General features: G+C 39.5%; 5 protein-coding genes across 5 annotated transcripts in view; 4 read left to right on the forward strand and 1 right to left on the reverse strand.

The window, feature by feature from the left end:
- Positions 1 to 485: 485 nt before the first annotated feature.
- Positions 486 to 4,305, forward strand: LOC133143476 (armadillo repeat-containing protein 3-like). The gene is made up of 16 exons (XM_061265372.1): positions 486 to 548; positions 613 to 730; positions 825 to 947; positions 1,124 to 1,192; positions 1,288 to 1,460; positions 1,672 to 1,866; positions 1,943 to 2,177; positions 2,260 to 2,412; positions 2,491 to 2,599; positions 2,667 to 2,916; positions 3,017 to 3,153; positions 3,260 to 3,428; positions 3,511 to 3,605; positions 3,668 to 3,823; positions 3,885 to 4,047; positions 4,111 to 4,305. The coding sequence occupies exons 1-16, from the start codon at positions 486 to 488 to the stop codon at positions 4,303 to 4,305; spliced, it is 2,403 nt and encodes an 800-aa protein (XP_061121356.1).
- Positions 4,306 to 5,079: 774 nt separating this feature from the next.
- On the forward strand, positions 5,080 to 7,082 carry msrb2 (methionine sulfoxide reductase B2). Its single transcript, XM_061265371.1, has 5 exons — positions 5,080 to 5,253; positions 5,468 to 5,565; positions 6,041 to 6,117; positions 6,425 to 6,572; positions 6,660 to 7,082. The coding sequence occupies exons 1-5, from the start codon at positions 5,145 to 5,147 to the stop codon at positions 6,789 to 6,791; spliced, it is 564 nt and encodes a 187-aa protein (XP_061121355.1). The 5' UTR covers positions 5,080 to 5,144; the 3' UTR covers positions 6,792 to 7,082.
- A 131-nt stretch (positions 7,083 to 7,213) lies between these two features.
- Positions 7,214 to 9,244, forward strand: c8g (complement component 8, gamma polypeptide). The gene is made up of 7 exons (XM_061265901.1): positions 7,214 to 7,491; positions 7,939 to 8,084; positions 8,238 to 8,308; positions 8,379 to 8,486; positions 8,565 to 8,669; positions 8,782 to 8,817; positions 9,119 to 9,244. Exons 1-7 carry the CDS (start codon positions 7,309 to 7,311, stop codon positions 9,136 to 9,138), a joined length of 669 nt encoding a protein of 222 aa, XP_061121885.1. The 5' UTR covers positions 7,214 to 7,308; the 3' UTR covers positions 9,139 to 9,244.
- Positions 9,245 to 10,180: 936 nt separating this feature from the next.
- On the forward strand, positions 10,181 to 11,352 carry LOC133143756 (lipocalin-like). Its single transcript, XM_061265902.1, has 6 exons — positions 10,181 to 10,342; positions 10,412 to 10,551; positions 10,621 to 10,700; positions 10,772 to 10,885; positions 10,963 to 11,064; positions 11,129 to 11,352. The coding sequence occupies exons 1-6, from the start codon at positions 10,253 to 10,255 to the stop codon at positions 11,146 to 11,148; spliced, it is 546 nt and encodes a 181-aa protein (XP_061121886.1). The 5' UTR covers positions 10,181 to 10,252; the 3' UTR covers positions 11,149 to 11,352.
- Positions 11,353 to 11,514: 162 nt separating this feature from the next.
- cntnap2a (contactin associated protein 2a) overlaps positions 11,515 to 13,706 on the reverse strand; it is a 133,999-nt gene continuing 131,807 nt past the window's right edge. The window contains exon 26 of the mRNA XM_061265900.1: positions 11,515 to 13,682. Coding sequence (XP_061121884.1) covers positions 13,480 to 13,682 — 203 coding nt within the window. The 3' untranslated portion in view covers positions 11,515 to 13,479. The remainder of the gene's footprint in view (positions 13,683 to 13,706) is intronic.

Consider the following 13,706-nt stretch of genomic DNA (forward strand, 5'->3'; position numbering starts at 1 on the left):
AAATAGTTTATCATCTATTTTTTTTAAAAAAGATCTGTATTGAGTGAGCAATTTAAAAACTTCCCTAATAGCCATTTTTCTAAATTGAGGAGGTTCAGTCTAGATATATGAAACGTGGACTAAAATTTAAGGTAAATTCCTACGAACGCACAATTCACGTTTTGCACGTCGTTGTGAGGTCATTAGACGAATTGGCTTCAATTACGCGATGACGTCAAAGTCGTCATATAAAATAGAGTCTTAACAATAAAAACGTCGCGGTGGGTAGCTGGAAAATGTCATTATCGTGTGGTCAATTATTTCTCCAAGCATGGCAAAACACTGTCATCTTACGTTAGCTCAGTATTTAATTACTGTTTTGTAGTCAATGTTGATGTAAAAAGAACTAAAATGCCCCCAAACTCCTCAAATTATATGTACTCACAGGCTCAACATACTTTAATGAAGTGCTACAAAAGCGCGACTGCTGTGCAAAAACCTTCGCAATGGACAAGAAAGATAAGAAAGAAAGAAAATCCAAGACTTCAACTGTGGACTGCAAGGAAACGGTGGGATATATGTCTGCATCTTAAATAAAAATGCATGCAACCAATTGGATCATTTTTGTTCCAGTTTCCATCACTTTGCGTTGACGTCAAAACAACAAAAACCGCAGTTCTTTTGCTGAACTCAACGGAAGAGGACGTTATCATCACAGCATGTGAAGCCATCTTCGAATTTGCAGCGGAAGGTACAGAAAATAATTGGTTAATTCAACAACAATAATACAGGCCTTCCGTCACTATCATTCATTCTTCCTGTCTTTTGTCGCCCCCTGCTGGCAGATGCTAACAAAGTTTATCTCATGGAACTTGGAGTACTGCAGCCTCTCGGTCAACATATCACACACATTAATGAGCTGATCAGACAAAATGCATTCAAGGTTTTGGGCACCATGGCCAGCAACAGTATGTTGAAACACCATCTGCCTTATCATGTACACCTTCTTATGATTTTTGTTATATTGTTGTTGGTGTGTTGAAAATCGAACAATAGTTTCTGCAGAACTCTTTTGTACTTCTAGATGAAGCATATCTTTTCATCATCTTGCGCAATGAATTTTAATTTGTGTTGTCGCTCAAAGGTGCCGTAGGTAATGCTCTGCAACAAATGGATTTAATTCCACAGATTATTGAAAAACTCTCCCTTGATGGTTAGTTTGCCATATGGTTATTTTCTATCAACATTATTCTATATTAGCTCTATATACGTTACAATTTATATTAAATTGACGTTATCTTCCAAAAGATGTCATCATTCAAGAGTATGGAGCCTTGTGCCTCTCATGTCTGTCACTGGATCCCGGCTGCAAGATTCAAATCTTTGACAACAAAGGCCTGCCAGTATTAATCAAGCTACTTTCCTGTGCAGAACCAGATATTCAGAAGAACTCTCTGGAGACCATTTATAATTTGGTTCAGGTGAGTACCAATATCAAAGTGCAGTGGAACATTTTACATTTGGATATTTATGGCAGTCATACAAAAATAAATAATAGTGTTTGTAGAATAATATGAATTGGATTTTTGAGGCACACAAATTTGGATGTTCCACTGCACGAAGCTGAAGTATTTTAATTGTTGCAATGTCCTTTTAATTTCTCCCTCCCTTTTGTCCAATATGTCAATGAAGAACAGCCAATTTTGTCCCCATGTTGTCGAGTTGGGCGGCATCCCTTTAGTTCTGGAATGTCTTCATTCGGACTACCCGATCATTCAGGAGCTGGCTTTAAAAATTCTGGAGAAAGTCACGACTGACAAAGAGTCATACAGCACAATGAGGAAAGAGCTGGCATTTGATAAGCTCATAGAGATCATCAAAAACGTGGTTGGTATTTTGTTCATCTCTTATTTTTAGTCGCAAACGTTCATTTTTTGATATATTTTAATGCTTTACCTTGCAGGATTTCAATGATCTCCATGTTGAGACTTTGCAGGTTCTTTTTAATTGTGTGAATGATAGTGAGAATTTTCAGATCATCCTGGAAGGGGGAGGACTAGTGATTATTTTCCAGCTGATGGTGCCCCCTAAATTGTCAGAGACGGAGAAATTAGAAATACCTTTACTACCTGTTAAGTGCAACAAAAATGAAATCCAGTCAAGTGCTGTTCAATGCATGGCCAGAGCTGCTCAGAACCGTAAGTGTAGAACATCACAGTGAAGCTAGGCATTATAACTTAGTGTTCCTAAAATCTTGTTTGTGTATATTCATGCATGCAGCTGAAAATCACAAAGATCTCCACGATTTAAACGTTGAGGAAATCTTGATAGAAATTCTCTCTGGCGACAACGATTGTGCGAAAGCATTTGTTTGCCAAGTTATGACTGGAATGAGCTCCTTCTTATCCAGCAAAGAACGCGTCAGGGAATTAGGTAATTCTGTAATTTTTTAAAATAAGTAATAATAAATAAATATAAAATAATATTTTTTTTTTTGGGGTGTGAATTCAGGTGGTTTAACTGCTTTGATACGTTTACTGAGCAGCGGAAATGTGTCAGTGAGAAGGGAAGCAGTCCAGGCCCTTGATCACCTCACAGCTGGACACGAGCAAAACTCATTGTAAGAGCGACAATATGACTACTGATTTATGGAATTATTAATTTCTTTCTCTCCATGCAATTCTCAGGACACTATATGAAGAAAAAGGACACGAGATTCTCATCCATCGTCTCGGCGACAGCTGTCCCAAAATAGTGACCGTTGCTGCAGCTATACTTTGCAGGATTGTGGATCAGGAAAGCATTCGATGTGACTTGTTATCTCTGGGGGCCATACCTGCACTGGTGGAGCCCTTAAAATCAACAGACTCACAGGTCCTGATTAACGCTACAATGTTAATCTGCAAACTGGTGCTTGATGCCGGTGCCAGAACAGAGGTTGGTGATTTAGGTTATAATTGATTCACAACTATTATTTGAATCCTATCGACTTGATCGCAAAGCAAACGAGCATCTAATAAGTCAATCTTATCTGTAGATGCAGAGCGCTGGTGGTCTTGAACCATTAGTCCATCTGCTGCGTTCCACAAATATGGAGGTGTTGCGCTCCACGTGCATGGCAATCAGCATTTGTGCAAAGGATGAGCCCACGTCTGTGGAGATGTGCAAATTTGGGTGAGATGCTCGTACAGTATTTTCAGTTGAGACATTTCAGGTGTTCCAATATTTGACCTGTTTCAGACAAGGGGACTCACAGTACCTTGATCTTTTTTTGCTTTAGTGCTCTGGAACTGCTGGATGAAATCAACCAGTCAGACAATAGTAGGAGCAAGTTCAGCGAGTTTGCCTTAAGCAGTCTCATGCAGTCCAGCATGTCCCTTAAATTTGGTTTGACAGATAATTTGTCCTCAACGGATATGATCACTGATGGCTTCTATGATGCAGGGAAGGTGTGTGCACTATTTTATGACTTTTAAATAAATAAAAAAAAAACACATCACAGCTTGATACTCTGGAACTTGTATTTCACAGTTGCGTTTTGATGAGAAAGTTTTGACTTTAGCGGATCTTTTCATGGAGCCATTGAACCAACACCTGCCTGTCGTCGTTGTCAATACAGCAGTCGAGTACGTATATTCCCCTCTATATATGTTTAGAACTTTTTAAAACTTCCATATTTTTACCCCAGGGTGTATTTACGTACGAGGAATACGGAGAGAGGGCAACCGACCGAGAGATATTGGAAAGTGATGAATGATTCCGCTTTGAGGGGTTTAGTTAAAGAGGTGAAAGAATCCATCACCCCTTTGAAAGACAAACACAAACAATATGTTGAATTGGCCAGGTAACTTGACTATTTTTTTAAAGGTCACATGTAGTATTCTCGAAATGCATTTCACTTTCAGGAAAGTAAGCAAAGTCATGGGCGGAGCCATCGAGAAAGAAGACCTGCACACTTTTGGATGGCTCCTGCACATCTCCCTCCTCAAATGTAAAATGCATTGTAATGTCATCCCCATCGGCATGATCACCAAAGGATTCTACTGTCACAGGGCCCTTCTTTTCAAGGTTGAGCATTCATCTACATTCATCTATTGTCCATCCTTCTAAACGTGTCCTTTTTTCATGCAGTACTTGGCTGATTGCATCGGCCTGAGTTGTAGTTTGGTAAGAGGAGACTACAATCGAGCTTGGAATGAAGTATTAGTCTGCAAGAGAGACGAGCGTTCTTCACAGCCATGTCGCTACATTGTGGACCTCATGCACCAGCCTGGAACTCTCTTGAGAGCCCATACACCTGCCGCCTTTCGCTATCACAGTATATAGACAATGGTGATTTCTTTTTGCTTTTACTGGAACTGCAAAAACACCCATGTGTATTAGCATTTTTCTAAGCCTATGCATGACGAGATCTATCAAATAGACCGGATTAAGGTACAGCAATGAACTAATAATCCATCTAACCAATCTTTTTATTTCAAATTAATTATAAGCATGCTGCTTTTTCTGTGTAACCAGGTAACACTTTATAATATATTGTGTAATTTTTTTGTAGATAAACATACTCAGAGCAGGCGTTGTCAAATGTGGGCCAGGGTTAGTTGCACAATAAACTGCAAAATACCATTCACAGTAGTAGAGTTAGTAGTAAGTGCTCTCACCAGAATTCCGTGCATGGGTTATTTTGCCTTTCCCCGTGCAGCGTCACTAGAAGCGTCTCCCATCTTAGCGTCCATCGCCTTAGTCCTTGGTGCATGTGTCTGTGTCACTGATGATCTTGCAAACGAGCATCTGCGTGTCACATCAAAATATATGTTTTTGGTTCGTCTGCTGCAGCAATCACATTTGAGTCCAACATTGGGATGATAGTGCATTACAAATATGATAACACATTAGAAATATGAATACCAGCATTTGGCAGAAAACAACAGACATGAGACCTTAGTTATACCCCCCCCCCCCTATCTAAAATATTCTATCCATAAACCTTGTAAGCGTTGAACATTGGCCAGCAATTAAGGAGTGAACCCACACTTTGACCTAGATTGTAGAAAGTTGGACTTTTTGAACGGGTCAACCAGTTACCAGGCATAAGCGGTGTGGGGAGGACCGGTCCTGATTCAGCTGTGTCCACCTGTGCACTTTGACGTCTGCACACTGCAAACATGTCTCGTCTGCTCGCTCGGATCTTCATTTCCAAATATTCGCGAGCCACGCTTTGGCTGTTACCACGATGCAGCCCAGCCTTGTTGCGCCCAGTACACACAAATTCAGGTATGTTGAATCTATTACATTATTAATCTTGGTATCTGTACATGTGAGTTCATTATGTTAAATCTGGGATTTAAAATTGTAGGCAGCCCAAGTCATCAAATCCATGGTTTGAATTGCCTAGACTAGAATGATTGGATGATTATCGATGCAATCTCACTGATTTAACAAAATGCATAATCCTTCAATTTAAGCATTGTGCTCTTCCGCTCTCCAGTCCTGAAATCGCTCACCCGCTATAATGAGACGACAGACTGGCAAAAGAAACTCTCTCCTGAGCAATATGTGATCACAAGAGAAAGGGGGACAGAGGTGGTGAGTAACAAACACAGCCCCCCCCCCCCACCCCCACCTGTGACATTTCGCACAAATCAGCAGTTGGATTTGGACTTTGGTCTTCCCTATAATGCTGACCTATATTCGGTTCAGCTATTTGTCTACCGCATGGAATGTTGCATACAATATCAATTTCAAGTCAATATAAAATATAAAGTATTGAAAATAACATAAGTATAATTAAATAGAATCAATTGATGTAGCACATACATTATTATTTTACAGTCTTAGCATGCGAATAGCAATAAGTCTTAACAAATAAAATGCTCAGTTTTGATGGAGATTCTCAGAGTGGTATCATTATAGAAATATGTTTATTTGTGGTTGGAGTGCTGATAAAGATGCATGACATCATTCTTAGGAGGTTGTTCTGCTTGTATGAAAGTCAATCTAAGTTCTGTAGATCAGATTTTTTTGTTATTTCGATCATTCCATCCTTTTTGATTGTTCTCAGCCCTTCAGTGGGATATACCTGAACCACTATGAGACGGGGATGTACCACTGTGTCTGCTGTGATTCTCCACTCTTCAAGTAAATTATTAAAATCATTAACTTGCAGACTCTACCATTAGTTGAAGAAGATGTAATTCAGCAAGTATTTTAAAATGAGCTTCTCAGAGTTAATATTGTTTTGTAATTGCAAGCTATTTTACTCTGTCTAATGTTGCTGTGTTTTTTTGTCTCACTGAATTACACTATTTTATGCATTTTATTTTATTTATTTAAATCATTATTATATACCATATTTTTAATATTATTATTATTATTTATTTCATTATTTTATGCATTATGACTACACACTTAAATTTTTAAATATTGTTTGGAACCGTCTTGACAGCTCAGAGGCCAAGTATGACTCGGGGACAGGCTGGCCAGCTTTCAAAGAGTCTCATGGGACATGGGAGCGAGATGAGAGCCACGCTTCCATCATCCGTCGCCCCGACAACAGCCTGGGGAGTGCTAGCGTCGAGGTCATTTGTAAAAACGTTAGTTCCGCTTTGCTCTTGGAAGTCTACTTAGTTTCATGCGCTCCTCACTCACACTGTTTCTAATGCGTACTATTCTTCATGCAGTGTGATGCCCACCTGGGTCACGTATTTGAGGACGGTCCAGACCCGACTGGTCAGCGGTTCTGTATTAACAGCGCCGCCCTCAACTTTAAAGCTAGAGACAACAACAAACCTGACAAGACTGAAGAAAAATGATGTCATCTGGGCTTTTCTGTCACTAACAGCAGCGTTGCATTTTATTTTTCACTTCCAGTCAACTAAGGAGGAATTTTTGGTGCTCTTTTTGTTTCTTTTATGTCACACTGAATTACACTAATATTCTCATTAGGTAACACGGTCATAGTTTTATCATATATGTACAAAAAATACGGTTGGAATGGCATTGCAACATCAATTTTTTTGTTCTGAAATTTACGTCACTTGTATCAAGTTTGCCAATTCATTTTTTCATTAATAAATGCATACGTTGCTTTCTATGTTCTATAATATACTATAAACATATATTGAGGTTAATGCTGCATTTGACAGTTGGGAACCCCACACAGCAGGATCCCATGCCAGTTAATATTTAACTGGACGTCATCCTCTTTTGCCACACTGTTTGTCTCTTGCATGATCTCTTTTATTCAATTTGAGTGTCCGGTTGTGCACACTACTCACTGGGAAGAGGACAGAAAAGGAGATTGAAATCAACAAGGAGACAAAGTAGAAGATGGCAGGGGTATGGAGGTGTACGCTAACCGTGGCAGTGTTGATGTTTGTGTGCCTCTGGGGGGCTACCGAGGCCGTCGGCGGTGCAAAGAGTCGGCCCAGACCTAAAAGAAAACCTCGCAAGAAGCCAAAGGTCGACCCCATTGATGTGACGCCACCTCAGCAGAATATAGACATACAACAGGTACAGGGTGTTATACTAATTTGGAGTTTTAAATTGTGCTCTTATGGGCTGCAAAAAATATAATCCAATGAATAAACCAAGATTTGTAATTTGATTAATACCGCAAGTGCTGCTTTTTGTCTACTGGCCCTTTTATCACTAATGGTTCTCACATCTCACTATATTCAAATGTCTCAGTAGAGGAGATACAATTTCTATTGGAGTGTCTAACCCAAAACAATTTTGAAAGAAGCCAGTGTGTCAAATGTGCACTTTGTTTGGTCAGGGGTCAGCATGGGGTCGGGGAAAAAGAACAAGCTTGTGCAACCTGTGTCAATAGGGTGCTGAGGATTTTTTCTTCTTTTTTTTTTAACACAAAACCAATCACAGCTTTTTCAAAATGATGAAAGTGAGTTTTAGTGGTAAATACTTTCAATTCAATTCAATGCATATATTTTTGTGTTTTAGATGACGGGGACATGGTACTTGCTCAACATTGCCTCCAAATGCTCCTTTTTAATCAATCATGGAACCAAAGTGGAACCTACAGTCATGACTCTCACATTATCCACCACCTCAGACCAAACACTGTCAGTTAGCACCAAGACACGTCAGTAAGTCCTTACATGATTTCCCAGTCCAATTTGAACTCCAAGCAACTTCCAAGGTGTTCCGCTGAGTTATAAACATTTGTCAGCTCTCCTGTGAGTCCAGCTGTCAAAACAAAATGGAGCCAATCTGATCAAACTGCTTTTATCCCTTTTCAGCAATCACCAGTGCTGGGAAATATTGCAGATTTACCATTTAACCCCGACCCCAGGGCGGTTGACCCTTAAAGGTTTCTCTTGAATTACGTCTTCTGAAAGTACTATAAAATATCTGTGATCAATCATTATCCCTTCTATTAGGAACTCGACCCGAGCTGAACATTGATATTGTGATCGGGGAAACAGACTATAGCTCTTATGCCATCATGTACTATCAGAAACAAGGCAAGATCACCATGAAACTCTACGGTGAGCTCAAAGACATTAAGTAGGCAAATAAGTTGTTTATTTGACCCCTTTAATATTATTTTTGTGTATTCTTTTCAGTCAGGTCAGTTGACAATCTATCAGAACCATTGTTGACCAAGTTTGAGCAACATGCCGAAAAACAAGCTTTGGGACTGGCATTCCTCTTCCCCTTCCCGACTTACAGTACGTTCCCAAGCAATTCAAAACAACAGATTCAAAAAAATGCACAAAAAACATACATAGCATTGATGCTGCTGCCATTTAAGAGGATGAAATTTCCTTTTTTTTTTTGTAGGTCACTGTGGCGATGTGGACCAGGATCACAAAATTGGTATGTTGAGACTTATATTTACATTATATTTGCAGTTTTTTTCAACTACAGTTAAGGATGTATTTTCACAAAATGTTCCATTTTTAAAAAAGTTGTGCAAGGAGTTTAACACCAATTTTTATTTATTAAATATAACTGCCGTACCTCCCTCCCTCCCTTCCCAAAGCACATTTTCTCACATGTGCTTGCTCGCACTTGCGTAACAATCAATTTCAGTTTCGTCGACAATATGTCATTCAAGACCCGCTGATGAATATATCAGCAAGGAATGGAATTTAACCTCTCTTCCTTTGTCTTGCAGACTGCGTCCCCACATGCTGAACCATTTGGAGTCGTGATTAGTCGTTGTTGGCATCTCTGAACTTACAATCAATACGTGTACCAACTAAAATTAAATATGAGTAAAAACACAAACATCAGATTTGAGCTATTTTCATCGTTGCGGCCATGCTCAGGATTGCTGTGTGCATGTGAGAGAACACAAAATGAAAACCAGATGTGCAAAAGTTTTGAGAATTTGGTTGCACAACTAGAAGTCAGAAAATGTAATGTAAGATTGTGTTTGTGTGAGTGTTACATAATCAGCTGAGGAGCAGGTGGTGCCAGCTTGGCCTCCTCATTCTTATGTTTAAGCAGCTGAAGAATTCATCATTTTTAACTCTGAACCTATTTTAAAACTACCGTAATTTTCGGACTATAAGTCGCGTTTTTTTTCATAGTTTGGGTGGGGGGGGCGACTTATACTCAGGAGCGACTTATATACATATATATGTTTTTTTTTCACTTTCTTGGGCATTTTATGGCTGATGCGACTTATACTCCGGTGCGACTTATAGTCCGAAAATTACGGTACACATTTTGTGACACTGTTCTTTAGCTCCACCCAAAACAATACAAACTAAACGGTAAGGTTTTCAATTTATTAGCAATATAACGCCAGCTTAAAAGGTACTGTCATATTTATGCTCCAAATAAGCAAGGTGTGATGCAAACTGCAAAAACAAACTACTCACAATCGCAAAAGAGTGAAATCAAATCTCAGAAATGCAATAACCCAAATCGAGTCTGAAGGTTTGGTCTCCAAACATTCATGTAAGCTTACAATTGTTCTGACATTTGATTATATCACCAGTGCTTTCCTTGAGGAGCACGTTTAAACTCTTGCAAAACAACGTTGAATAACCTTTGCATGTGCCAAACATTTGTGATGGATGAGCAAGTGGGGGAGATTGGAGTGCATAACAGGAACCCTCCTTACACGGCAATTGTGCAACAGTGCAAAATTGGATTGTGGTCAGAGAGTTTTGTAAGGTCGATGGGAGGAGACAAAGAACGAGGACCGAGGATGCAGGATATAAGGCCCCACCACTTGGCTTTTCTTCCTTACCTCTCTACACACTCACCCCCAAAGAAGAGCAGCTGAAGAGATACCAAGATGAACACGCTACTGACGTTGGTTGCAATGACGTGCACATTGGCTGCATGCGTCGACGTCGATCCTGTTCAGGATTTCGATCTGCAGAGGGTAAAGCCAAAATTAATTTCACTCGAGATTGACTGTATTTTTAAACAAACTGTCCGTTGTCACCTTCAGATGTCCGGCAAGTGGTACATGGTTGGCATGGCCACTAACGCGCCTTGGTTTGTAAACAATAAGGACACCATGAAGATGGGTACGACATTCATGGTGCCAACTGAAGGGGGAGACATGGACCTCACTCATGCCCACATAAAGTGTGTCATTCATGTTAAATCGTTTATTGTAACTACTCGAAATGCTGAACTTGTTCCTTTACTTTTAAGGGAGGATAATACTTGCTGGAGAATGACCCATCTCGCTAAAAAAACTGAAACTCCTGGACGCTTTACCTTCCATAGCCAAGGTGAGTAGACACATGATCTGATTATCGAGATATGTTTACTGTTTAAAAAAAAAATGGCTGTTCTTTTCCAGTTTGGAATAATGACAATGACATGCGAGTCGTCAGCGTCACGTACGACAACTTTGCGGTGATCCACACCATCAAGACAAAGGAGGGAGTATCGGAGGTTTTGAACAAGCTTTACAGTGAGTCACAACTCAAGTCTCACTGGCTATGTTCGGTTTGGGTAGATTTGCTATAAAGGTAACTCGTTCTTTTGTAGCTCGCTCTCCTGAGGTTAGCGTGGCCCTGCAGCAGAACTTTAAGGAGTTCTCCATCGAGACTGGCGTCCTGGCTGAAAATGTTGCCATCCTGCCAATTTCTGGTGTGTATCTTTAACATCTTCAAATCCTTTCAAATTTTGAACTGATTTCCCCCTGTTGTTGCAGCCGAGTGTCCCGAGGCCTGAACAGTTTCCTCCTCAATCTCGGATGTGCTTGTCTCCAGCTTCTTTCATCAAACAGCTCAGTATTTCCATTTTACGCAACTTTAACTGAAATAGAACAAATAAGAAGGGCAGAGAGAAAATATCTTTGCATTCATTTTATGTTTTGATCTGCTGATTTGATCGCGACTTTGATTTTCCCCACAAGTCAATAAAACCAAAAATAAATTCTGTGTGTGTTTTATTCAACAACTTATTGTTGTCCAATTTGCATTTTTTTTTTCAGTTTCAAAATTCTAAACCGCTTAGGCCTACCTAGACTATTGATAAAAAAAAAATAATCACTCCTAATGGCTGCAAACACTCAGACGATGCAGAAAAAAGGACAAATTCATCAAACACTCTTTATTCAACTCAACAGAAGTAAAAGAAAAGCATTCCGGTTATGATTTGATCTACTCTACCTCGTTGTTATGTTCAAAGCCCGGTGAGAGGGCAAATGCGTGTACTGTATAGCCGGCTTATCACAATTAGAGAAAAGAAAGTCACTCACTTGCCTTCATGAATGAAGTCTTGATTGAGGCCAAAGTAAAAGGCAAGCAGACTTCACGAATTAGCAACGAGGCAACAATGATGCACAAATCCATCAGTGGAAGAGGGCTTCACAACAATTTCATCACGTTCACATTCCAAGTAAGAAGCTAACACGTTTGGCAGCTTGTAAGGAAAATACAGAAAAAACATAAGGGGGTCAAATATGGAAATTCTTCATGGTTGAAATAAATGCAAGTTGATTTAAAGTGGCACTGTTTTTTAACTTTCTATTCATTCCTTGTTCTGAACATTTTCTATCTTGACACATTCACCATTAAAGGCTACGTGTGTCACGCATTTCTCAGCTCTCACAGTTTTAAAAAGCTGTTAAGTTGAAAAGTCGACATTTTGCAAGTTCAGTGCTAAGCACCATTTGAAACAGTAAATGCATAAGCGCACGCATGATTCGATAGATTTCATGCCAGCAGTTGTCAGGTTAGTCCAGGACAAGGCGAAATGGCTCAAAGGCACAATTCATTTCAAAAAGCCAATGATTACCTTGACGACTTTCTACGTCCAAATTAAACATCAGTTTTTATCTCTTGACAATTCATTGATGAATTATAGCCCTCTATTTGAACAACCTCACAAATCATATGCAAAGACCTTAAATCCAAATTGGAAGTGGTTGACGTAAAAATGTTGGCAAAAGACAAATGAAGCGTTCAAGGCTGAAGAAGTGGTTCCAAATAGAAAAGAAAGCTGCAATGGCGAGCAAAAGAAACACACCCGTTCACTAGAAAGACATCTTATCATGCTTGGAGAAACACCAACATGTCCCCGTACAATCCAATGTCATAGGAATTGAACATAAAATTCTATTTGAAATGATGTACTATCATTGGCAAATGTATGCTAATCATTTAGAATAGGATGAAGGAGTGTTATGGCAATCACAAAAAAAAAATACATGCTTTAAAATACACAATGTCAATCGTATGAGGAAAAAAAAGTCACGGAAAATATTTAGGCGAGAACTGGCTGGATTTAAGTTTCACAAATAAACAATGTCACATTAACACCATCAAACTCATGAATGCCTTCCTGAGAATTAATTAGAGTGAAATTGCCACTTTTGCAGGATTTATACGCTCGTCAAACAGAAGTGTCTTGAACAAATGCGTCAATTAGAAAATAGCACATCGCTAGTGCGATGCATTTCGAGCGTGGGAGTTTTCACATTTACTCATCACTCCACTAAAGGACATCAGAGTTCTTATCAGTGCAGCCGTAACACTCCTTCATAGTTTAGTATTTATGTTATGGACTCTGCAAATAAATCTTGAGGAGAAAAAAGTATATACAAAGGCAGGCTGGTGCAAGTACAGTCTGCAAAAACAAAACCATTTGGCATGATGATTTGATCGATTTTGATATTAGATATATTTTTGTTAAAAAATTAAATCCAAACTAACATAGACTCTGTCCTATCACCCAACTCAGTAAATATTACTATTTGTCATATACAGTATTCAAAGGACTCCGTAAAACGTCCACGCACGATACAAAGGACAAGCCAGTTAGTATTTACACGTACGAGGCTCGGCTGAGTCCCTCATAGCTTCTATACTCTCAATATAGATATACAGTATATATATATAAAAAAAAAAACATTTTACATGTCTCTCTTTCGGAGATTATTGTCCTACTCAATGACCTTTTTATTCTTTCCATGACTGGTCGTTTTGTTTAAGCATCTCCATCACGGTGGCGATTTGTGGTTAGACCACCAAGGTCCTCTTAAAGTCATATCAGGGGTTGTTAGATGAACCACTCCTTCTTTGATTCCTCAATAGTTTCCGGATTTTCTGTACCGATGATGGCTGTGTCCGTCGACTCGCCGCCTGGGGGCTCTGTGGTGCTTTTGGCCTCGTTTGTGTGGTAGGTACCTTTGTGACGGAACATGTAGCGGATCAAGAAGACCAGAGTGCATAAGATGGTGAAGATCACAACGGCGATGATCCCTGCGGGAAGAGACAACCAAAAAC

Source organism: Syngnathus typhle, linkage group LG19 (genome assembly GCF_033458585.1).
Source record: "Syngnathus typhle isolate RoL2023-S1 ecotype Sweden linkage group LG19, RoL_Styp_1.0, whole genome shotgun sequence".
NCBI lineage: Eukaryota > Metazoa > Chordata > Actinopteri > Syngnathiformes > Syngnathidae > Syngnathus > Syngnathus typhle.